Here is a 27,205-nt window from a genome sequence, read left to right as displayed (position 1 = left end):
TCGTGTTAAATATGTCCAAATAGTTTGTCCACTCACGATCAGCGTACCCGCTGGTTATACATCGCATCTTCAGATCTTGCCTGCTGCAGGCAAGACCTGACAATCTCAGTCATGATGCACTGGAAAATTGTAGGATGCACGATAGATCGTGGGTCATTTAGGACAGTTTTTAATACCAAATCGTGCCCACGACTGCCAGGGAAGTAATTGGACACGATAACGCATCGTGACCACATCACCTAGTATGTAGGCACCTTAAGTTCCCCTTTCTGTACATTATACACTGTACATTGTGGCCCGAAATACAACTTCTCATGACAACTTTCTGCACAGGAGTAGCAAGTTTGCGTGCTCTTCACAGGCCAATCCATGCCGATTTCAAAACTCCTGCTGCAGGCTTACAGAGCTCAGCCTCACAAAGCGCGAATCCATTACTATGATGGCATTTCTGCAGAGATCAAGGTCTCCAGTTCTTTTAAACCTGGTGCCATATTATGCATTGAGGGGGCCTGCTGTGTGGCACGCTATGCATTGGGCACTGGAGGTGGGCATGTTGCTTGGTTTGCTGCACATTGAAGGGGCATGTGTGGTGGTCTATACAAGTTTTCATATATATTTGTTGGGGATGATGATCTGGCTTCAAAACCGAAGCTGGCTCCCAGATTTTATAAAAATTTGAGCCCTGGCTTATCCCAATAGTAAAGAATCGAAAACACAAAAGGAATATATGATATGAAATAAAAACAAGAGATATGGTAAGAACTTACCTTTGTTATCTCTGTTTCTACGAAGTCCATAGGGTCCACAGGGTTGACCTTGGGGGTTATAGCTGGAACAGGATCCATGGGCACCACACAGTTAAGCTTTTAGCTCCCAGGATGCACTTGGGTCCTCTATACCCCGCCCCCGAGCCACAGGCACCTCAGTTGGTAAGCAGCCTAGACCGGAGGAGAATATGGAACAGAGAGAAGGAAGACTGGAACACACAAGAAACCATACTCACAGCAATAGGAGACGGAAAACCGGTGACCAGCCACACAGCCCATTTGAAGCCAGGTGCGTCAGGGCGGGCGCCCTGTGGACCCTATGGACTTCGTAGAAACAGAGATAACAAAGGTAAGTTCTTACCATATCTCTTGTTTTCTACTTCAGGGTCCATAGGGGGTCCACAGGGTTGACCTTGGGGATTTCCCAAAGCAGTTCAACTAAGGGCGGGGACGCTCCTGTGCTGAAAGGAGCACCCGGCGCCCAAAGGAAGCATCCTGAGAGGCGAAGGTGTCAAACGCATAGAACCTCAAAAACGTTTGAATAGAAGACCAAGTGGCCGCCTTACACAGCTGAACAGCAGAAGCGCCACGTCTAGCAGCCCAAGAGGGACCCACAGAACGAGTGGAATGAGCCTTAACAGAGGCTGGCACAGGTAAACCCTCTTGTGCATAAGCCTCACAAATAACGGAACGAAGCCAACGGGCTAACGTTTGTTTGTTGGCAGGCCAACCCCTCTTGTGAAAACCAAAGAGGATAAACAAGGAATCAGACTTCCTAACCGAAGCCGTCCGGTCTACATAAATTCTAAGCGCCCGGACCACATCTAAGGAAGTCTCACCAGCTGAAAGATCAGGGGACTGAAAAGCTGGCACAACAAGTTCCTGATTAATGTGGAACTTCGAGACCACTTTGGGCAAAAACTCAGGACGAGTGCGGAGCACCGCTCTGTCCTGGTGAAAAATCAGGAAAGGAAGGCGACAGGAAAGCGCCCCCAATTCAGACACTCTCCTGGCCGAAGCAATTGCCAGGAGAAAAACCGTCTTAAATGTCAGCCACTTGAGCTCCACCGCCTCAAGAGGCTCAAACGGAGGACCCTGCAGGACCCGTAGCACCACCGCCAAGTCCCAAGGAGCCACAGGAGGCACAAAGGGAGGCTGGATCCTGAGAACACCCTGGAAAAAGGTGTGAACGTCTGGTAGTATTGCAATCCGCCGTTGAAACCACACGGACAAGGCGGACACATGAACCTTCAGAGATGCAAGGCGTAAGCCGAGATCCAATCCTGACTGAAGAAATTCCAAGATCCTAGAAACTCGGAACACCTGAGGATCATAATGTCTGGACTCACACCACTGAAAGTAAGTGTGCCACACTGTGATAAATCCGTGCTGAAGCAGGCTTGCGTGCCCTGAGCATGGTACCAATAACCGAACTGGAGAAGCCCCGAGACCTCAAGACGGCTGTCTCAAGAGCCACGCCGTCAAAGACAGCCGACCCAGATCCGGGTAAAGGCAGGGCCCCTGAGACAACAGGTCCCGACGTTGAGGAAGAAGGTACGGAGCGTCGATGGAGAGGCTCCTGAGATCGGAGTACCAAGGACGTCTGGGCCACGCCGGAGCTACCAGCACGAGCATGCCGCCGTCCTGCTTGAATTTCCACAGAACCCGAGGAAGCAGGGATAGCGGAGGAAACAGATACGCCAGGTGAAACGTCCATTTCACCGACAGCGCGTCCACCAGACTTGCGCCTGCGTCTCTTGTCCTTGACCCGTAAACGGGCAACTTGTGATTGTGACGGGAGGCCATCAAGTCCAGCTCCGGCAGTCCCCACCTGTCCACGAGTAGCTGAAACACCTCTGGGTGAAGCGACCATTCCCCGGGATGCACGTCGTGACGGCTGAGGAAGTCCGCCTCCCAATTGAGGACTCCAGGGATGAAGACCGCCGAGATCGCCGGAATGTGACCCTCCGCCCAAGTCAGGATACGAGACACCTCCGACATCGCTGCCTGAATGAGAGTTCCGCCTTGGTGGTTGATATACGCCACCGTGGTGGCGTTGTCGGACTGCACCTGTACCGCCCTTCCGTGAAGAGCGGGGCCGGACGACTGCAGGGCCCTGTATACTGCCCGCAGTTCCAGGATGTTGATGGGGAGAAGTGCTTCTTCCGCTGACCAACGACCCTGAAGCGACAAAGAGCCGGTCACTGCCCCCCAACCACGGAGACTGGCATCCGTCGTGAGCAGGACCCAGTCCGGGATCCAAAATGGGCGCCCCTCGACCAGATGAGCTGTCTGAAGCCACCAAGCCAAAGATTGCCGAACGTCCGGAGACAACACCAGCACCTGAGAGCGGATCCGGTGAGGTAACCCGTTCCATTCCGATAGAATCAGCCCCTGCAGGGGCCGGGAATGGAACTGGGCAAATTCCACCATGTCGAATGTCGACACCATGGACCCCAGAACTCTCATAGCCGAATGGACCGACAGGCGGCAACGGCTCAGGCAACTGTGTATCTGCAGCTGTAGGGAGGCGACCTTCTCCGGAGTCAGGAAGATCCTTTGCTGACGCGAATCCAGCAGGGCTCCCAAATGAACCATCCGCTGTGATGGAATCAGGGAGGACTTTTTCCAATTTATCAACCACCCGTGTGCTTGCAGGCAAGCGATCGTCAGGTGGAGATGTTGAAGCAGTACCTCCGGGGAGCTCGCCAGCAACAGGAGGTCGTCCAGATACGGCAGCAGCCGTACATGCTGGTTCCGAAGATGTGCGGCCATGACCGCCATAATCTTCGTGAACACCCTCGGTGCCGTGGAGAGACCAAAGGGTAGCGCCCGGAACTGATAGTGGTGTTGAAGGATAGCGAACCTCAGATACCGCTGGTGTGAAGATGCTATCGGAACATGGAGGTAGGCGTCCTGGATGTCCAGGGACACCATGTAATCCCCCGGTTCCATCGCCAGAATGATGGAACGTAACGTTTCCATCCTGAACTTGGGAACTCTGAGGAATTTGTTCAGAGACTTCAAGTTGAGGATAGGGCGATGAGAACCATTGGGTTTCTGCACCAGAAACAGAGACGAATAATACCCCGTCCCTCGTTGTGATAGAGGAACGGGAACAATGACCCCTGCTTTCAGCAAGGACTCTATAGCCTCCTGAACCTGTAACGCCTTGGCCTTGTCCTGAGAAGGACTTGTGCAGAAAAACTGGTGGGGTGGTCTGTGCCGAAAAGACAGGGCGTACCCCTGGGAGACCACTTCTCGAACCCAGGCATCCGTAGTGGTATTGTGCCAGCACTGGGCAAATAGAAGAAGTCGGCCTCCCACTCTGAGGTCCCCCAGAGGGAGGCCCGTCCCATCAGGCCGCAGGTTTATCTTCCTGCTTGGAAGAAGGGCGCCGAGCACTCCAGGCTTGCTTCTTGGGTTTAGAGGCAGTCTTACTCGCAGACTGTCTCGGGAAGGACTGACCTTTCGCCTTACCCTGAACCCGAAAGGAACGAAAAGCCGAACTCCGAACCTTAGCAGGCAGTGCCGCCGAAGGGAGGAAGGCCGACTTGGATTTAGCCAGGGTGTCCACTATTTTGTCCAAGTCCGGACCAAATAGTAATTCCCCATTGAAAGGTAAGGCCTCCAGACCCTTCTTTGAATCAGAGTCCGCTCTCCAGGACCGCAACCACAAGGATCGGCGGCCAGACACCGCTGCAGCCAATACCCGCGAGGTCAGCAGACTAGCATCTAAAGAAGCTTCACCAATGCAAGAAGCAGCGTCCCTCATTTGTCCCAACAACGCCCGCTGGACATCCGGAGCGTCGTCTGGGAAGGTATCTTCCAATGCATTGGCCCACCCCTCAATGGCCTTGGCCACCCAGGAGATGGCCATGGACGGTCGGGCCACCGCCCCGGAGAGGGAGTAAATAGACTTTAAGCAAGTCTCAACTTTCCTGTCCGTGGGATCCTTCAGCGAGGATATCGACAGTAATGGTAAGGTGGCGCCCCGAGTTAAACGGGTGACATGGGAATCCACCGCCGGTGGAGTTTCCCATTTTTTACAATGTGCCTCAGGGAAGGGGTAATTAGAAGCCAACCGCTTCTGAGGAAGGAATCTCTTACTGGGCGCCTGCCAAGCTACCGCCATATGATCCGTCAACTGATCCGACAGGGGAAACACCGCAGAAGCCACCTTAGTTTTTTTTAAACAAGGAAACTTCGACTTAGGAACCGGTGCCTCATCCTCTATAAGAAGAATAGCTTGCACCGCCCTAACTAGTGCTCGCACATTAATGGACGACTTGGTATCCATTTCCTGGACCGAGGCGTCCGAGTCAGTGTCATCAGGGACCTCCCCATCATCTGAGGAACCCTCTGAGTCCGATACCTGAGCAGCCCGTGTCATGAGTGGGCGTTTTGAAATCCTAGAAGGCATGTCAGTCTGCAACATTGACTGAAAAGCCGAGGAAGCGGCTGCCAAATTTTGCACGGAGTTGGAGAGCACATCCACCCATGGTGGAGGAGTCGCCATAGGGGCCTGAAAAGGTACCACAGGCTGCTGCGGCACAGGGGAAGCCTGTATATACATAGGCAACCCCGCATAGGGACCTACTGATTGAGACCCAGGAGGACTCCGCAATAACTGCGGGACACCCGGGGAATGGGGGATGGTCGGCTGGGGCACCGCCCTAGTAGGGAGAGCAGTCGGGACCGACAGACGGTCCGCAATAGACACCAGCACTTGAGAAAACATCGCCCACGGTGGTTCCTGCGCCAGAGAAGGTCTGGATGGGCCAGGAGCCACCTGGCATCGACTACACAGGCCATCCTGTGACAAATCCTCCCTATCTACTCCTGCAGAACAGCGTCCGCAGGAGGCCAACACCGGAGCCACTGAGCGCTCAACCTCCTCGTCTGACATGACAGAATATATTATATATCTGGCACCAGGGTAGAAGTAAAACGCACTCACCGGTGTGCTGAACAACAGCCCACAATATGGCACTGAGTAGCACACAACTGTATGTGACGGACCTCACAAATACGTGATCTATATAAGTGAGGTCAGTAGAAACGCCCCTCCCCCACACACCTGTAGGGCTTGTAGGAGAAGTAAAGGGATAGGTATAAGCTGACAGTAAGCGGAAAATAAGCACAGACAGGCAGCACTAGCAAAAGTCACATACCATGCAGAAGTAATACTCACTGCACCTTTACACTACAATCAACCTGCCCAGATTCAGTGTCTGGGAGGGCTATAGTGCTGTGTACGCTGTCCTTAATCAGGGGAGAGGTACACAGGGGGACCGGTCCGCGTGCTCCCTGAGATCTGCGCTGCCACTGGGAAAATGGCCGCTGGAGACCTCAGAGGAGGAGTGGCCGAGTAGATGCAGCTCAGCGACGCCAGACTACGTGCTGAAAGGCGCGCTGAGCTGAGGGGAGGAGCCGCTGACAGGGAAGGCTTCCTCCCCTGGCTGGCCATAACCCCAGGGATGCTGGCTTCCCGCTTGCCCCTTTATCCCTGGTGGTCTAGTGGTCCCACAGGTTATGGGGGGGGCCCGCCGCCACTGCCAGCAGCCTCCGGTCTGTCCCCAGGACCGGAGGCTAAAGGACTGCATTTAAGGCATTCCGCGCGCCGCCGCTAGCCAGCGACGCGCGGCTTACCTGAATCCCCGGCGACTCCGGCAGCAGTCCTGGGAGGTAGACAGAGTCCGGCTAGTACGGACTCTGCCCTCCCGCCGCGATCCCCAGATCAGTACTGGCGTTGCGGCGCCAGTCGGGGATCAGAGCGGCAGCGTGGGCGTCTGTACAGACAGCCCTTCGCTGCCGTCTGTAGTAAAAAGAGATTAAAAATAAATAAAATCTAACTTAAAATAAAAAGCTTCTGGGGGCTGCTCCTGCAGCCCCCCTGCGCAGTGACCGACTCCGGCCGGGCACCAGCTTACACTGAGGTGCCTGTGGCTCGGGGTATAGAGGAGGACCCAAGTGCATCCTGGGAGCTAAAAGCTTAACTGTGTGGTGCCCATGGATCCTGTTCCAGCTATAACCCCCAAGGTCAACCCTGTGGACCCCCTATGGACCCTGAAGTAGAAAAATTGTTATCTACTTTACTTTGGAAATTGCATGGCTCTCACTAGACTGTGGCCCTTCAGATAAGTAAACTTTCTAAACATTCTAAATTTGGGAGCATTATATTATATTTTATGTTATGCAATTGTGAAACAAAATGGTAATGCAAAAACCAATATCTCCCGCCAACCTAATCTAATCTGCAGGTTGTGGGCTGGTCCACTTTTTGGCAGACGCATAACAAGCATAATTTTAAATTTCATACGGATCAAATAACACTAAATAAAATGTGTCCGTTCATAGGATAAACATACTTTAACAAAGACAAAATACATAGTGGTTACTATAGTCTATTTATATAACATCTATAAAATCATGCAGAGCCAAGCGCCATACAAAAAGTATATAATCAGTCCCTATCCACTGCAGATCGCCCCACAAAACAAGCCAGGTTAAGGGTGTGTGGGGAACCACTTGACCCTGGTCCGATGTGCTAGTCTATTACACATTCTGCTATTGTGTCCATCTTTGTCAGCCGTGAGCTGCAGGCCCAGTGGAGGCTGGACTGGAATCTGCACCTTCGAGCAGTCGCTGGAAGTGGAGGTGATCCAGGCTCTCTTTTGTAACTTCCTGGCCAATGTGTACGCCTGGACCAAGCAGACCTGCACTCTGCTCTTGCAGTGCTGTGCTCCGTCCTGGTGTAAATACGCAGTCACTGCTCGATCTGTCAAGAAACTAGCAGGTACTGCGCCAACTCATCTGTTTGCAGATGGTGGACCGGTCCACTTTCACAGACCGCATGGCACCCGGATAAAAGTTTTTGCTCTAAAGGATATGCAACCTGACGAAGGACAGGGCAAAAATACTAGAATACTATATTGTGCTACAAAAGTGCTTCAAATTATAGGAGGTAAAATAGTGAGGTGATCCCTCAAACAATTCCATTAACTACTCCAGAAACATCTTTTATCCAGGACCTGGGAACTGTGCAGATCAGCAGTCATCGCTGTTTTTACGAAGGTTACGTTACCATTGTTGAGTAAAAAAATGTTTCTCTAGAAGAGGACGGGATAAGGGAAAAATTAAATTTAGAACCCCCCTATAAATACACTAGTGAGATTTAAGTTCGAGAAAATAGGTCCACTTATGGGGAGGCGATTCAATTGTTCCCCCCATAGGAAGCGAGTGCAGAGTTGCGCGCTCAGAAGCACTGCGTTTAGCCGCACAAAGTGACTAAACCAGTTTAAAGTACTGCTTTGGGCTCCCAAAGTGCCAACTTATCTTACACTTCTGCTCACCACAATGCGAGGCGGTGAGCTCCTACGTCTATTTGCACTCAAACGGAGCAACAATTTAATGCTCCATTCAGCACCCAAAACAAAAAGCTGCTAACACCCGATTCACGCCCTCCAGAGCTACAGCTACATCATTTCATTCAAATCATTTGATTTAAATCGTGCAACCCCGATTCCCTGTAGACAGAAGCTGGTCGGTCGTTCTCGTACCAGTCTGAACCATAGAGTCCTTGGTTAAGTGGATCAGTTTGATCTACTGGTTGAGTTTGCCATGTACAGCATCAGGGTTTTGTGACTAGGCTATGGTCTGATCCATTTTGAGTTACCTAACCGCTTGCTAGGTCAGTCTGGCTTACACTGTCCTCTGATGTCAGCCAATCACGTTCTTGTCCAACTCTTCTGGTCTCAGGTGTTTATACGGTTTGTGCGCCACTGACTATCCAGCAGCCTTTTTGCTGTGCGACCTTCCTATGCTTCTGTGTGTTGCCGAGAGGTTGCGGTTTATGTGAGGGTGCTTTTCATCTTTACAGGACTACATGACTCTAGATTTGCCCAGTTCTAGATGTCCCTATGACCTTTATTCCTGCTTCAAAATTTTACTATTTGGTACCCAGGCTCCTACAGCTCCATCTATACCCACAGTCCAACTGTACCCCATGGACTCAGAAAAAAAGGGTTTTATAGGTAAGATAAAAATCTAATTTTCTCACATTATTGATATTAAAGACATTACAGCACTTTAATTTACCAGAAGCACACCCCAATTTTCAGGCATGTAAAATAATTGTATAGAAACAGATATGCACGTTATCACATCAGTTTCCATTATAAGAAATTGCACTTACAGTAGACCATAAACATTTATTAGTGCCTAAAATGTCTCTCCATTGTATTAATAAGACATGAAACTTCAGTGACCAACATAATTATATCTCCACAGTAGTGATCACTACGTAGTCGTTGTGGCTAATGCTACTAATGTAAGCAACGTTGCAGCTTTCACTTCCATTTAGAATATGTACATAAAAATAACGCACAAAACTGCATGTTCTACAGCCCAATTAAGGAAAGATACATTTTACCATTGACATAACAAGAGATATGGTAAGAACTTACCTTTGTTATCTCTGTTTCTACGAAGTCCATAGGGTCCACAGGGTTGACCTTGGGGTATAGGTTGGGAACCAAATCCGGGCACCACGCAGTTAAAGCTTTTAGCTCCCAGGATGCACTTGGGTCCACTCTCCCTATAACCCCACCCCCAAGCCAGAGGCACCTCAGTTTGTAAGTAGCCAAAGGCCGGAGGAGGAGAAAAAAAGAGAGAAAACTGGAACACTCGATAACCATACTCACAGAAATGGGGGACGGAAAACCGGTGATCAGCCACACAGCCCATTTGAAGCCAGGTGCGTCAGGGCGGGCGCCCTGTGGACCCTATGGACTTCGTAGAAACAGAGATAACAAAGGTAAGTTCTTACCATATCTCTTGTTTTCTACTTCAGGGTCCATAGGGGGTCCACAGGGTTGACCTTGGGGATGTCCCAAAGCAGTTCAACCAAGGGAGGGGACGCTCCTGTGCTGAGAGGAGAATCCGCCGCCAAAAAGGAAGCATCCGGAGAGGCAAAGGAAACCAATGCCTAGAACCTTAAAAAGGTGTGGGCAGAAGACCACGTGGCCATCTAGCAAGGCAAAACAGCCAAGGCGCCACAGCGAGCCACCCACGAGGGTTACATGGCCCGAGAAAAAACAAGCATCAACAACAGAAAGGCCTACCCATGGGTAGGCCCCTGAAGAAGACATACGAGGCCGTCCAGCCAACATTTGGCCATAGGCCGGCCATCCTTTCCTGTTAAAACCAGAAATCTCAGACCACCAATAAGGAGTCCGATTTCCGTCAGGAACTTGAACGGATCACATAAATCCACAGAGGCCGGACCACAGTCAATGAGGCCACACCAGCCGATAAGACTGGGGACTGAATGGCCTCACCATAAGTTCCAGAATAATATGGAACCTAAAAATCACTAAGAAGAAACACAGGGTGAGAGCAACTCACACCCTGACAAGATGCCCTCCAGAAGAGGGAGCCACATGAGAACGCTCCCAATTCCGACACTCACCTGGGTGATATAAACTCCCTGAGAGAAAGCCAAAGCAATAGACCATGTAATGGCAATCACAACCAGCGGTTCCATTAACTTTCCCCGGAGTCAACGAAGAACCACTACTAACTCCCAAGGAGTCCCTAGGGAGGACAAATGGAGGCATAATCCAGAAAACACTCCAAAGGATGAACTGGATACCAGAGCGGAGCAATTCCATATCTTAATCATACTGACAGTGTAGAGATCCGCACTGTCAGGAAGGCCAGGCCGAGGGTGAAACCCAAGCCAGCCGGAAGGAATGCCAGAATATCTGGAAATCCTGGACACCAGAGGATCATATCGACAGGTATAATACCATAAGAATTATGGCTGCCACAGTTTGTGGTAGGTCCCAGCAAAAACTGATCCATGTGCTCTAATCATTCCAACGATGACAAAGCCAGGGAAGCCGTAAGACCACTGTAGGGACGCAGTCAAAGACAAACGACCCAGGTCCAAGACAAACCCCAGGACCCTGAGACAACAGGTCTGGGCAGTGAAGCATCAGGAATGGAGTATCGATGGAGAGACTCCAAAAAACCAAGTACCCCTGACATCTGGGGCAATCAGGAGCCACCAGCAGGAAAGCATCTCCGTCTCGATTGAAACACTTCCCTCGAGGAAGAATGGAGACCGGAGAACACAGGTACACAAATTGGAAGAACTACTTCACCGACAAAGAGTCACTGAAGGTTGCTTCAGAATCCCCAGAGTTGGACTGTAACACCATAGTGTGATAGAGTCAGAAGGCCATGAGGGTCACCTCAGGAGGACCCCCCCCCCCTGCTCACCAGGAGATGAAACCTCTCTTGGGGAAGAGACTAGTCCCCTGGATGCACGTCGTGACGGCTGAGGACTCCCGCTTACCAATGGAGAGCACCTGAAATGAACACTGTCGAGATGGTCGGGAGGAGACCCTCAGACAATGTCCGAATGTATGACATACCTGACATTGCCACCCAACGAACAGTATTGCTAAAAAGGAAGCCACTGTTCTGACCCTGTCGGACTGAACTTTTTCAGGTTCACCAGGAAACAAGGGTTATGCCAGAGTGAAGGCCCAAGACAGGCTAAAGTTCCAACCAGTTAATTGACAGGGTGGAATCGACAGACATCCAACTGCACTGAAATGGATGCGAACCAGACACTGTCCTTAGCAAAGAATACCCTGGACGAGATGGCCATAGTCACCCGAAAAGGGACCGACTTGCCTCCGGGGAGAGCATCATCGTTTGAACAGTGATCAGACAGAAATAACTTGTTCCATCTGGAGATAAGCCAATTATGGAAAGGCCTGGAATGGAACTAAGCCCATTCCACCCTTCCAAAGGCAGACACTGAATAGTGGACCATGCATCCCAGAGTGTAAAGACATATGTCGACTGCGCAGACATCCATGTACTCCTAATGGAAGAGTGGAGATGCCGTCTTATGCCAGAAGAATTCTCAGATTCTGAGAATCCAGCAGGGCTCCTAGGTGAAGAATACCCAGAGAGGGATGCAGGGAGGACTTTTTCCCCATTGATTAAACGTCTGCAGTCAACCCCCCTGTCAGTCAGTCAGACCCGGCTGTAAAGTACCCCGGTGATCCTGCTAAGAGCAGGAGGCCATCCAGGTACAGGAGCATTGGGATATACTGAACAGAAGAACTGTCAGAAAATCCAAAACGCTGGTAAACCCCTGTGGGGCTGAGAGCAGTCCCAACAGGCAGAGCCCGAAAAATCGTAAGTGCTGTGATACAGCAAACCTCAGTCCATGCTGAGGTAAGGTCTCTGTAAGTACCCGTAGGCACGCGTCCTGTATATCCAGTGATACCATAAAGTCCCCAGGTTCCAAACATAGTATGATGGAGCATAGGGATTGCTTCCTGAGCCCAGGTAGCTTTAGGAACTGGTTCGGGGAATTGAGACAGAGAATAGGCCAAAGAGGACCATTCAGCCACCGCACCAGAAAGAAAGCAGAACAACCAGTCCCTCGCTGAGAAAGTGGGGATGGCCCAATTAGCTCCGCTTACCGCAACAACTGTATAGCTTTCTGGATTTGTAAGGCCCTGTTCCGAATAAGGGCCTGCGTACCATCACATGGAAATAGGCCGCCTGAGCAAAGAGAGTGCGTACCCTCCTACCCACGTAGCCGCGGCAACTAGACACTAGTACCGGGCAAACTGAGAAATCGCCATCTCCCAGTGGTAGGCCTGTCTCGTCAGGCTGACGATATATCCGTAGGTTCAGAAGCAGGATCGGCTGGCAGTCCAGGTCTGCTCGGAACTGGATATGTCGGCCCTTGTAAAGGCCGACAGTCTATGAAGAAACAGACCTTTAGGCTGACCCAGAGGACAAAAAGACTTAATAGTCTGAGGCCCCGTAGTGAGCATAGCTGACGGCGGGAAATTTGTACTGCCACTGTCAAGGTCAGGACCCAACAAGATATACCCTATAGATGGTATCTGCACCTCTGCATTCCCAGAGCGCAGCCATAGGGTATTACGGAGGATACCGTCGCAGCCGGAACTCTGAAAATTAGGAGCTGGTATCCAATATAGGCATGTCCACCTATGACAACTGCATATATTACGTGAGCAACCAAATACATTTGAACCCCAGACGTGTTGGAGGGGAAAAAACATTACAAATGCATCAGCTCAGTATGCAATAGTATTAACCAACCATGCTATCGCCATGGTAGGATGGGTAACAACCCCTGAAAGCGAGTATACAGATTTCAGGCAGAGTTACCACCTACGGATCAGAAGAATCCGACCACGCAGGAATGGGATGCGTAGTAACGTCTGTAATCCGACGAGTAACACGCCCATCCACCCCAGGAGGGGCTCATGATGACCCTCAGGGAATTTGGGACAGGAGACCAAACACTGTTGTAATACCTCATATCTGGCAACAGCCAGAGTCCCGCCATGCGATCCACCCGCTAGTCAGCAACAGGCACCCAAAAGGCACGTAATACTGAGGGTGTATGATACAGGTGCAGAATGGACCTGCTACCAGCCCTAAAACAGGGATAATAATACTTGAGATAGGCTTCCCCCCGTGTAAGAGGGAAAGAGCCCAAAACAGTATCCAGTTCACGGTAGAGCCAAGTGGGAAGTAAGCACAGGGCGTCAACCACGCCAATTTGCGTTTCATAGAAAAACGACATCCACCCAGGGTGGCTGTTGTGGTAATCCCTGCAAGGGGCATGACAGACTATTGTGGCACCAGGGGGAATTCATATACTCGAAAAACCCCTGTAGGGAGCGGTAGTCTGTGTCACAGGCGAAGAGTGCAAGAAACTGCGAGATACCCTGAGATGAAAAAGGGCAGTATGGTGAAGTAACCCCAAGTGAGGTACAACAATGGGGCCCGCCCGGCGATCCGCAATTAAGAGGATCCCGAGAAAACAAACCGCCCAAGGGGGTCGTGAAAGGGGCCGGCACCCGATGACGCCACATACAGAACCCTTTAAGAGTTAAATCCTCCGCACTAACACCTGCAGCACATGGCTTGCAGGATAGTAAAAATGGGTGCAGTATAACGCTCTATCTCCTGGTCAGACATATCTGACCAAGCCTTGCGATCAAGCAGCGCTATACTGGTCCTGACTGAAACTAAAAATTAGCTGCAGGGACCCATTTTCAGCGTATGCAACACACAGTTCCACTCAAAATATGGCAACGTGCAGCACGCAACAGTATGTGACAAACCTCACAAATATTAACAAGTATATAAATGTGAGGTCTCAGAACCACCCCAAGTACAGCTGTATTAGGGCAGATAAGGAAAGGGATAGATATACACTGACAGGTGAGAGAATAAAGTACAGTCAGCACTAGCATAAGTCACATACAATGCAGATATATACATATATACATAAACATGTCATATAATATACTGCACTATTACACTGCATGCAACTTACCCAGATTCAGTGTCTGGGAAGGCTACAGCGCTGTGTACACTGACCTGATGGTGAGGTACGCAGGGGGACTGGACCAACTGCCATCTCCAGAGATTTCTGCTGCACCACAGAGAAAATGGCCGCTGGAGACCTCAGAAGAAGCGTGGCCCGCGGAGGAAGCAGCTCAGCGACGCCAGACTATAGATACTGAAAGGCGCGCTGAGCTGAGGGGAGGAGCCTCTGTAACAGGGAAGGCTGTCTCCCCTGGCCGGCTATTAACCCCCGGGACGCCGGCTCCCTGCACCGAACACTAAGTCCCTGGTGGTCTAGTGGACACACGGGGTATGGGGGGCCCGCCGCCACTGCCGGCGCCTCCGGTCTGTCCCCAGAGACCGGAGGCACAGGACTGCATTTCAAATGCGCGGATCACCGCAAGCGGTGACCCGCGCCTTACCTGCTCCCCGTGGATCCGGCAGCAGTCCTGGGCGCCCGCAGAGTCCGGCTAGTACAGACTCTGGGGTCCCGCTGAGATCCCCAGATCTGTACTGGCGTCTCAGCGCCAGCGGGGTGACGGAGCGGCAGCTTAGACGTCCTATGGACAGTCTGACGCTGCCGCTCTGAAGAATCCAAAGGAAAAATAAAAAACTTTGTCCTTTAGAAAAAATAAAGCTTAGGGGCTGCTAATCAGCTCCCCACTGCACTAAACGGTGACCCGATTCCGGCCGGGCACCAACTTAAACTGAGGTGCCTCTGGCTTGGGGGTGGGGTTATAGGGAGAGTGGACCCAAGTGCATCCTGGGAGCTAAAAGCTTTAACTGCGTGGTGCCCGGATTTGGTTCCCAACCTATACCCCAAGGTCAACCCTGTGGACCCCCTATGGACCCTGAAGTAGAAAACTGCCTTTAATTGCAGGCAGACATCCTATAGAGTTTATATTTATCCTTAGCCACAATCAGTATTGAGTAACCAGACATTAACTGAAAGATAATTGATTTGGACACCATGTGACAAGCTCTTTAAAATAATTTTGTCATCCATCCATTTAATAATTAATGCAGAGACCAATAAAAACTCTGCAACACCCTGGAAATAATTGACAGCTTTGATTTTATACACTTCAAACCTGGCGATATTAATACCCCTTTCACACTTAGCCCCTGGATATTGCCAGGGCAACCAAAGTCCTGCTATGGTGTGAAAGGAGTGACTTGGGTTATGTTTACAAGCTGCTCATTGGTGTATCACAAGTGCTCACTTTTTATGACACACAGTTGTGCAGGGCTGACACGGGTGCAGTGTGAAAGGGGATGACCCGGGAATAACCCTGTTCCAACGTGTGGTGTGAAAGGGGTTTGAGCAGCTGTGAAATGGGTTGAAACGGTGTTCAGTAACCCGGATTAGACCCGGGATTAAGGTGTGAAAGGGGAATATGAAAGATGTTGCTACCTTTTTGATAGTTCCAAGATAAAACAATCCATCTGACCATCTTGCTAAGACATCTTGTCCGTCTTCAAATTTACAAGGTTGTCTCTTGGGCTTCTGTCCATGCCGTACAGATGCTGTTGTCAAAGACTCTAAGGCCTTCTTATTTTGTTGGAAAGGAGATCTTTTAAGGACCAATGAATTGCCCACAGCAGTTGCGTCTCTTAAAAGTAGAAAAGAAAATATTAAAAACGATAAATTCAATGGACAAGCAAAAGTTAAAACAGTGCGGACCTATGAAAGTAGACAATAGCAAAAAAAGCTAACCTGCTATCAACAAAAACAAAGGTAGATGAAATATTCAGATATCACAATGAGAAGTTCAATATGCGGAAGGGAATCAAACTTTAAAGTACAGACAGTAAACAGCAGTGAAACTGCCCTGATAAGACAGCAAAGCTGTGTCTGTCTACCTCATCCTATCAGTATTTGAGCAAATGAAAGTTATATAGATTTAATTTTATTTTAAATATGTGGGGGAATATACAATTTTATTTCAAGTTGCATACTAAAGCACTGTGTCTATGTTATGGGTAAAAGTAGTACAACAGACGAATACAATAAATATGAAATTTATATACACTGTATGCTAGAAAATTTATTCAGCATATGACAGACTAAGGGGAGAATTAAATTCTGCAGGAAGTGCCACCAAGCATCGTCGTGATGCTCGGCTAAGTACATACTGGCCAATTACTGTAATGCTTACATAGCAAGTTTTCATTCACACCTCTATAGGGCATAAAGGAAAACTTGTGATTTCGGCAGGACCAGATTATCCGTTCGAGAATGGCACATCGCGGTGATGTTGGAAATTGAATTCTCCCCTAAGGGAAAAATGTATCAAACCATCTAAAGAATGGAAGTGAATAAGTTTCTCATAGTAGCCAATAAGCAACTTTAGAAGGTTTTATACATTTCCTCCATACACTCAAAAAGTGTGTGTGTGTATTTAGATAGGATGACCAAAAACAAGGAAAGACAAAGAAGTGTGCATACACACGGTCGGATTTTTCTTCAGATCTGAACGATAACGATTTTAAAAATCGTTCATATCTGAAGGAAAATCTAACATGTTTGAACGATGAACGGTGTGCGTTCCCAATGGTCAGATAACGATATCTGACATCTGATGTGTTTGCAGTCAGTTTTGGACGATTTCAGTCATTTTAATGCAGTCAAAAATCGTTCGTAGTTCAAATCATTTTCAAAATCGTTGGTCAAATCATTCATCTGACAGTGTGTATGCTCCTTAACTATTGTCTTCTGCTATACAGTGTATAAGGTAAAGCACACCACGATGTATGCTACTAGACAAATACAGAGACCATTCTGTGGGGACTATTCAATTGTTTTTGGGCACCAGGCGCAGCAATTCAATTGTTGTTCAAATCAGGCACAAGTGCCGCAGGCAACCATTATTTTTGCATGCACGCTCCTGAGGTGGGGGATCAGAAATGTGCGAAAAATTAGCTATTTGGCCTCTGACACATATGAGAGCAAAGGCCATGGTGTCCATGTGAGTCATTTCCACATTTATACAAGCAGAAGTTTTAGCAGGTCACAAGAGTAAACTTAATTTGAATAGTTTTTCCCAAACAGGTGCAATCTAAAATTTGGAATAATATAGCTACTAAGGTAGGGACAGGTCAGACTACCCAATTGAGAGTGTGTGTTTCATTATATTATCGCTAACAGGTTAACTTTAACAGCAAGAAAAAAAAAAAATAAGGGATAAGGGTTTTCAGCAGCAGAGATAATCTAAGCAATGATATAATTGTAGACAGCATAGCCATTGATAGTAAACCATTTCCTGGCACTGGTACCCCATCCTCTCCAAAGCAGCTGGGCCATTGTTCAGTTATTCATAGTCTAGTAGTCCTTTCATTTACAAGCGCTAGTGTTGGAAGCGCAGTATATCTGCTTCCTGTTCAAACAGTTTACCTGTTATCCTCTATACTGGACTACAGACCACCATGTTATCAACACTTACTGTATATGTACCACTCATTGCATCCTATACGGTTCGAGTGCATACTCACTAACGAATTTCATGAATATACTGAAATCAGTTCTCATGCTCAGAACCAAGGATTTTCCCATTCATTGATTGGGCAATATTACCAAACACTTCCATAATCCAAGCTGAATCCAGGGTGTCTTAATATTCTACACTACAACAAATTAACAGCAGCAGTTTACCATTGTAAATCTCCAGACAACCATAGAATTTGGGGCAGATTCAATTGAAGGTGTTGTGCTGCAGGGCATCGCGGCAATGCCCAGCTGCACTCAGCCATTTACAGTATTACCGAAACTGCAAGCTTCATTTATGGGGCGAGATTGAAAACTTGCGATGCTGTAGGCCTGATGTGCTGTTCCGTAATGCCACATTGGGCTCGATTCAATTTAACACTAATTAAATAGCACCAGGAAGGAGCTCCCGGAGCAATTCAATTCAGCGCGCTGGTAATGATTTCGGAGCAGAAATCCGACAACAGTACAGGCGCGATGCTGTTCTCTGGCCTTAGCGCGGCAGAAACAGCATCGCGCCAGGAAGTTTAGTAGAATGCCCATTCTCGCGACTAAACACCCTGTTTAAAAGGCGCAAGAGAACGGGCATTCTCCGACCTAAAGCTGGGCATCCAGCTTTTCTGTCAGATATCTGTCAATTTTCTGTCAGATATCTGTCCAATCTGGCTGGTTGGAATGAAAACCTGGTAATGTATATGAGCAAATGACAATCATACATTTGCTCACAAATACTGGAAAATAGCCAAAAATGGTTGTTCAGACAAATTGGTTAAAACACACAAATTTAACCAATTTGAACAACTTTTTTTGCCCTTTTTTCAGTGTTTAAAACCATATCATCAACTGTCATTTGCTCCCATACATTGCCAGGTTTTCATTCCAACCAACAAAAACCAGGAAAGGGGAATTGGAGAAGTTCAATGAGCACAGGATGAGAAGGTCTCAGATATATCAAAAGAGATATATTATAGAAAAATCCACAATTATCTAAGTTAAACCCGCTATTCAATAGGGGTATAAAAATTATTATTGATTGTGTGGAGGTGCTCCCCTGAGAGTATAAGTTTATAGGAGAAGAGAAAGGGAAAAAAGAACTCTCTGGTTGGGGTCACTCTTAATAATACTTGTTTAGTAATTAATAAATAACATTTATTAGGTATGCATTAAAATATCTGCCGAAAAAGAGTACAGCTCCTAAATGGCAAAATTGCGGTAGTACATAATCAATAATGGACAAAACAAGACGAGACACAATACTTAACACTGATATAGAAAGCAAAGTGAAATATAAATCAGTGGAGTGACATCAGGAGAAAAAATTACTGGTATGGTCATACAGCAAAATCACTAAATATACCCCCCAGATGTCAGTCCAAGCAACTAAATGTTAATAATAATGTGATCATTCACAAGAAAAATAGGTTCCATGACGTGTCACAGCACCAACACACTTTTAGTATAATAAATCTCAAAATTGAAAAAAATGCATATCAACAGATATCTGTAGAGCACTCTCAATATTCATATCTTCAAAGTAGGCAGACTGAAAATAATAGGTCTGTCAGATATGTATAGATAGAAACCGACAAAATCGACAATAATAAACTTGTATAACAGCCTGTGGGTCCACCAAATGCCATATATATATATATATATATATATATATATATATATATATATATATATATATATGATTGTTTCAGGTACCACAGAAAATAGATACCATTGAAAATGTAGAAATGATATAAGTAAGATTATCCCCTTTATATGGTGTCAGGGCAACAGCTGCTGCTTGTCATTATGTATCACAGTGAATGACATGTGAGCGTGTTGTCACGCTCACCCAAGGGTATGAATAAGTGAATTGAACATCTGCTGGTAAGCCTGATGTGAAAAAGGAACCTGGTGTGTAAATAGTGCAGGAACCTATTCAAACCTGACCTTAATGAGAGTGCCCATAGTGAGAAGAATTTTTATAAAGTAGATATCAAGCATAAATTAGGGTAAAAGCCACAGTATGGTATCGTCCCTGATGCTGCTGCTACTCACATGCCATACGGGCAGAGGTGAGTCGTGAGAAGCACAGAATCGTACACTATGGTAAGAAGTAAAATAGCGGCTGCACTGTAATCCATACAAGGTAAGTTATGCTCTGGTTGCCTCTGGGGGTAGTGCAGGGCCAGTCACTTACACATGACAAATGGTCAACACGTGCGCCTGGAGATAGGAATAGTGTGGTACCTGATTGCTCAAGTGAGAGTCGGCATGTGGTGAGCAAAGTCTGCCATCACCGGAGTCCTCAGCGTGTAGTGCTGTGAAATCCCACCTGTACACAGCGGGAGTGCACCGATCCGAGACGCGCGTTTCACGAGCTGCTTCCTCAGTCAGATGCCGGTAATAGCGCACAGATGATCTTTAACCTGTATGTTAACCAGAGGGCCAGGTTCTGCTGTGCATTTGTTAAACGCCCAGTGAACTCACTCCTGATTGGCCTAGATCCGGGAAACCAGGGAGAAACAATAACAATTCCACGTGACTTACTAATTGGGAATTCTAGTGTTATGGCTTGATAAAATGTAAATAAAGAGGAAAATGTATGAATTGAAGATACAGATACTCAGTCTATTTCTGGACCGACGATTATACGCATTAATTATAAGAATATATACACTCGTTTTTTAATTATTATTTAGTGTAGTGGATATAAGTAGTGAAAGAAGGGGGGGTTATTAGGAGAAAGTGGGGAAGGGTTATTAAAAGAAATTATATATATAAAAATATATAAATTATGTGAGTGATAGAAAAAAAATGATATGAATAAAGTGAGAAAAAAAAAAAAAATCTATAATTATGATATTAGTGAACTGATGCTAGGGATAATGTCAATAAATAACCTAATTTTGGGATGAGTAGTGAAGAATAAGTGCTAATAATGAAAAAAAAAAATTTCTCTAATAAAATAAAATAATAAGGTGATCGTGTTAAATGGTGTCTACGTGAGACTGTGAATAAGTGTGGATAAAGTAGATATAGAAATTAATGATAAAACGTAAATTAATATGAAAATTATATACATTGTAATGAATTGATAAGATGTGAATGATAATAATATATTGGAATTATATTGGAAGAGATTTCTTGATGGTCCGAACAAAGATTAGATTTATAAAAGGTAAAAAGTAATTAATGTGTATAGCCTTTCAATTAACATGGTAATACGGAGAAAAAAAAGGGGGGGGGGTTTAGAAAAAGGGAAGTAGGAACTACAAGCTGTAAAGGAAATGATTCTATAATCCTTTATTCTTCTTATAAGAAGGAAGAGTAATTAATCATTTCATTGAGTCCGTAAGGGCTGACCGTTTTGAGCCTGAATGTCCATTGGCTTTCTCGCTGTAGTAATACTCTCATAAGGTTGCCACCTCTGACACCTAATCTGACATGCTCAAGTCCGAATGCTTTAAGACTTTGCGTGGTTCCGTTGTGATGTCTCAGAAAGTGTCGGGCGACAGAAGTTAATTTCTACATTTTCATAAGGTCGTTGTGGGCATTTCTAATATTTCCTACATGTTCCAAGATTCTTTGTTTAAATATACGGGTGGTCATACCTATATATCTGAGGTTGCAGCTACACTCCAGACAATATACAACCCCCATGGCATCACAATTGATAAATTGTTTTAATTCAATGTTATGGCCATATTTGTCCATAACATGATCTTTTTTTTGTAATATACGAACAGGCCTTGCACTTGCCACAGGGGAAAGTGCCTCTTAACTTGGGTTTTCTCCTAGCATTGCCCACATAGTGACTTTTGACTAGTCTGTCCTTTAGGTTGTAAGATCTCCGCCAGCTAAAAGTAGGTCTGTCCTGTAGGGATTTCCATAAATCGTGATCCATTAGAAGGATGTGCCAGTGTCGTGTGACAATTTTTTGGAGATCCTTCCATTCGTTACAGAAGTTGGTTATAAAAATCTGATCTGAATCTCGTTCAAGTTTCTTACTATTGGAGAAGATCAGGGTATGTCTGTCAGTTTTTAAGGCCAGATGTTTGGCAGTCTTAATCATTTTTTTTACTATAACCCGTTAAGTAGGCGTGTGGTAAGATCTTCAGATTTTGCCATAAAAGTTTCTACCGTGGTGCAGTTCCTTCTGAGTCTGAGGAACTCGCCCTTAGGTAAGTTCTTAATAGTCGGCGGAAAATGTGCACTGCTACTATGTAGAAGGCTGTTTGTAGCTGTCTCTTTTCTAAAGAGTTCCGTTAGGAGATGTTTCTCCTTGTCTAGGAACAGATGTAAATCCAAGAAGGTGGCCTCCTCTTTGCTAATTGTGTGTTAATTACAAATTAATGGAATTATTGTTCAGTTCTTGAATGAAAGCAAGTAGGTCAGTGTGATTGCCCTGCCAAATCATGTAAATATCGTCGATGTATCTCAGCCATGTTGTTATATGGCTGGTATGATGGTCATTGCTCTCATTAAAGATTATCTCCCTTTCCCACCATCCGAGGAACAGGTTGGCATAGGTGGGCGCACATGCCGCGCCCATCGCTGTTCCTCGGATCTGTAGGAAGAATTTGTCATCGAAAGTTAAGAAGTTTCTTTGTAAAATGAACTCCAATAAATTCAAAAGAAATTCTTTGAAGTCATCCATACCCTCCATTTGCAAGAAATACCGGATCGCTGAAATGCCTATCTCATGTATGATACATGTGTAAAGGGACTCCACGTCAAGTGTTACGAGCAGATGGTCTTCCTCCAGTTGTATGTCATGTATTTTCCTTAATACTTCCCTTGTATCTTGAACAAAGGATGGTAAGGCTTCTACATGGTGTCGAAGATGCTGATCCAAAAAGACACTGGCCTGTTCTGATAATCCTCCTATCCCGGATACTATAGGTCATACGGGGGGGTTTCTCAGATCTTTGTGGATTTTAGGTAGAATATAGAAAGTTGGTGTTTTAGGTTTCTCCACAAGTAGGAACGTTTGTTCAGTTTAAGTGATGATTCCCTCATTAAATGCTTCATTTATGAGTTTATGATACAGTAAGTTAAAGAGTTCCATGGGATTGAAGAGCATCTGTTTGTAGCACGTTTTGTCATTTAATTGTGTGTAGGCTTCTATGAGGTACTTATCTTTGGGCCAAAGGACTATATTACCTCCTTTGTCAGAGGGCTTGATAATTATATCGACCCACTTCTCTATTTCTTTAAGTGCCCATCTTTCCTCATGGCTCAGGTTGTCCCCAAGATGACTACCGGTATTCTTGTCTTTCTGTAAGTTGTCCATATCTCAGGAGATGAGGTCTAGGAAGATCCTTACCTCTGGACAAATGTGATCAAGTGGTGTAAAAGTACTCTTTTTCTTACAGATTTTCCTGAAGGTGGTATGTGTTCCTCCCAAGTTGTCAGAACGATCTGTAGGTTCCGTCAGTTCCTCTAGATCTACGAGGGCCTGCAATTCTTCCACTGTATTAAAAATGGAAGGGACATTAACCGAGGAAGAATCTGTAATTTCCACTTGATCCATACCAACATCCGTCTCATGTTTGTTGGAAAAAAAAATTTTAAGTCACAGTTTACGTCCAAAAAGACGCAAGTCTTTTTCCCACGTAAATCTGTTAAATGCCATACTGGTAGAGAAGGATAGGCCTTTGCTAAGAACTTTCATGTCCACTGCGGTAAGATGTCTCGAGGACAAATTTATGACTTTGAGGTTCGTTGTGTCACTTAGTTCTTCTTGCGGGTTCTGGATGACTGTCTTAGAGGTATGGGAGAGTCCCATGTTCTTACTTCTCTGCTTCTTATTACTTCTCCTCGTCCTCCTCCTCTTGGGCGATGTCCCCTTGCACTCCTGCTTTCATCTAAAAAAAGAGAGCGTTGTTCTTCTTGGGGGTGATAGATGGTCTTCCGTGCCTGAGGATTCTGTCTCAGAGGAGCTGTAGCTCATACGTTGTCTCTGTTCTCTGTTAATCGTATGTGATTTCCATTTAAAGATATTACCCTGGGAGAAGTCTTTTATGTCTCTAATAAATTTATTGCGTTTTCTTTCTATGAGAGTTTCTTCATATATATGCAGGTCTTCCTTGATTTTTTTCAAAGGATTTCTGAAATAAATTATCTTTCTCCTTTCAGTCTGCCTACTTTGAAGATATGAATATTTAGAGTTCTCTACAGATATCTGTTGATATGCATTTTTTTCAATTTTGAGATTATACTAAAGGTGTGTTGGTGCTGTGACATGTCATGGAACCTATTTTTCTTGTGAATGATCACATTATTATGAACATTTAGTTGCTTGGACTGACATCTGGGGGGTATATTTAATGATTTTGCTGTATAACCATACCAGTAATTTTTTCTCCTGATGTCACTCCACTGATTTATATTTCACTTTGCTTTCTATATCAGTGTTAAGTATTGTGTCTCGTTTTGTCCATTATTGATTATGTACTACCGCAATTTTGCCATTTAGGAACTGTACTCTTTTTCGGCAGATATTTTACTGCACACCTAATAAATATTATTTATTAATTACTAAACAAGTATTATTAAGAGTGACCCCAACCAGAGAGTTCTTTTTTCCCTTTCTCTTCTTTTTCATTCCAACCAGCCAGATTGGACAGATATCTGACAGAAAATTGTATAGTGGATGCCCAGCTTAACAGCGCGCAGAAATTAATGAAATTAAATAGCTCCTCCCGGAACTATTTAATTCGCGTTCAATTAAAACAAGCCCTTATTTTATAATTTTGAGGTATTAATCAAATTGATGTTTGTTGAATAGTATGAAAAAGATCCACTGGCAAATTCAATAAGGGCACATCAATGCCCTAGGGCTGCTAAATTTACAAGGGTGGTTCAATAAATAAGAAAATTGGGTTGTGTAGCGCTCAGACCTATTGCTAAGTGGTATTGTTTCAAATTGATTGGGTGAGGTGTCAAGAAGAATGGACCCAAAATGTTGCAAGATAATAGTTTACTGGTCTCAATAGACTGCAGCAGTAAACATAATATTGGTGCTTATACAGAGAAATGTAACAGATGTGGGTTGGTTGGTATGAACAAATATTGTAAAGTGCAAAATTACACAAGTGGGGCAATCAGGATGCAGCAAAACAAAAACAAATGCAAAACAAGTCAATGTGGCAATGTCCAGTAACAATGTTAGGGCGGCAAGTGCTTGCTGTAAAGTCGAAGGTGGTAGTGGGTATTATCAGTACCTGGGATGGTCTATTCCAGTATTCAGAGAGTCCAATATGTGTTTAAGCAGAGTCTAATTTCCACCTAGTGTTGTGGACTTTTCAGAGCTAGGGACGGCGTCCTGTTTACCTGTCTGGTCGTCCTTGTTTGCGTGGTCAGTGCCTGGATACTTGTGGTTGTGTAGCAGAGAGACGTGGGCACGTTGGCCTGGTGTGGTTAACCGTGTGACGTCGATCTCGCAGATAGGTGACCTTCAGGAGATGCTTCCTCCGGCAGTTCAAATGTAGACTAACCGTAGTGTATTGATCCTTCTTGTCTGTTACATTCAGGTACGTTGCTGGCACGGTATGATGAGGTACAATTCCCCAATCCTGGGATTTTGCGGGTTGATTCCTGCTGGGTGTTGGTATAGGTGGTGCTCTGCGTTGATATCGGCTCAGAACAGACCGGTGGGTAGCATGGCCTGGTGTGGGTGTTCGGGCTAGCTGTGGTATAGTGTAGCGCTTGGTATGTAAGATGTGGATGCAACGCCAACACGTTTCTACCCTCAGGAAGTATGAATAAGGTAACAAGACCTCTCTCATTGCATACATTTATTGAATACGTATTCCAAGCATAATCAATAGTATGGCCTTGGAAATCAGTGTCAAGCACCTGAAGCCAGGAGATGACAGCTTGCTGAACTTCACCGTCGGTTGCGAATCGCCTTTCATCCAGGTGCTACTTCAATGGTACAAAAAAATTGAAATCACTCAGTGCCAGGTCATGGCTGTAAGAAGGATGGTCCAGTACCTTCCAATGGTAACGCCGTAACTACTCGCTGCTCATCTTCAATGTCTGTCCTGCAGCTATCAAAGGCAGTGCACCAAACCCAAACCAGTTTCACCGTACACCTCAACAAGTTGGCGACAAATTTAAGCTGCTGATGTGCCCTTTAGACGCAGAAATCTGTTCACACTACGCACCTCAAGTTTTGACCATGTTTCCGCCAGCTTACAACTGATGTTGGGACAGTATGACTGATAATGAGGCCCTGTTCATGAGCAGTTGGGAGGACTCCCACATATGGACGGGTCATGACTGGGATGCAAATTTGGCCCTATGGACCAGATACATAGACGAAGTCCTCTGCATCTGGAAGGGTCCCCTACACACACACTCCTTGACTTCATTCAATACATCAACAACAATGACAGGATCCTCAAATTCACGACCAACTACAGCCAATCCTCCGTCAACTTCTTAGACCTAGAAATATACATTGATAATCACCAGATACAGACCAAGACTTTTCAAAAACCCGTAGACGTCAACAGTTAAGGTGCGTACACACTGGGCGATAAAGTGGACGACTGAACGATAACGATATCATTATCGTTCAGTCGTCCACTTTATCGTCCATTTTTAACCCCAAAACGATGAACGATACCGACGACGCGCGTTCCCGCGGGTCGTTCGTCATCATCGTTCATCGGGCTGACATGCAGGCCAACCTGACAATCTCGTCAGGTTGCTTGCATGTTGGGGAAGGGGGGAGAGAGCCCGGCGCTGAACGATATCGTTAATGATATCGTTCAGCGGCTGTTCTCAATGTCATGAACGACATTGAGCACAGCCTGCCAGGGACACACTACACGATATCGCTCAGGGAGCATATCGTGTAGTGTGTACGCACCATTACATCCTCTCCAGTAGTGGTCATCACCCCTCCTGGCTCAGCAATATCCCCACAGGACAGTTCAAGCGGATCAGACGCAACTGCACAAAACTCACGGACTATCACGAACAAGCCACAACACTTAAACAACAATTCACAGACAAAGCATACAAACCGGACACATTAGAAGCCACACTCACCCTAGAAGATAGGAAACCACTTCTGGAATACAAACAACCACAAAACACAGACAACCACGTTCCCTTCATCACACAATTCAACACCCAGGCGACACAAATAAAAAACAAGAGATATGGTAAGAACTTACCTTTGTTATCTCTGTTTCTACGAAGTCCATAGGGTCCACAGGGTTGACCTTGGGGATATAGCTGGATCAGGATCCATGGGCACCACACAGTTAAGCTTTTAGCTCCCAGGATGCACTTGGGTCCTCCTCTATACCCCGCCCCAGAGCCACAGGCACCTCAGTTGGTAAGCAGCCTAGGCCGGAGGAGAATATGGAACAGAGAGAAGGAAGACTGGAACACACAAGAAACCATACTCAGAAAAAGGAGACGGAAATACCGGTGACCAGCCACACAGCCCATTAGAAGCCAGGTGCGTCAGGGCGGGCGCCCTGTGGACCCTATGGACTTCGTAGAAACAGAGATAACA

General features: G+C 46.3%; 1 protein-coding gene across 2 annotated transcripts in view; it reads right to left on the bottom strand.

Moving 5' to 3' along the window:
- The window catches only part of MTF2 (metal response element binding transcription factor 2), a 103,869-nt gene that overhangs the window by 66,431 nt on the left and 10,233 nt on the right, over positions 1–27,205 (bottom strand). For both annotated transcript variants that reach the window (XM_088458466.1, XM_088458467.1), the window contains exon 2: positions 15,604–15,802. In XM_088458466.1, coding sequence (XP_088314592.1) covers positions 15,604–15,802 — 199 coding nt within the window. The remainder of the gene's footprint in view (positions 1–15,603; positions 15,803–27,205) is intronic.

This window comes from Taudactylus pleione, unplaced genomic scaffold, assembly GCF_031769625.1.
Source record: "Taudactylus pleione unplaced genomic scaffold, aTauple2 ptg000835l, whole genome shotgun sequence".
NCBI classification, from domain to species: Eukaryota; Metazoa; Chordata; class Amphibia; order Anura; family Myobatrachidae; genus Taudactylus; species Taudactylus pleione.
The sequence above is the reverse complement of the archived record's forward strand: the minus strand, read 5'-3'. Positions and strand labels throughout refer to the sequence as shown.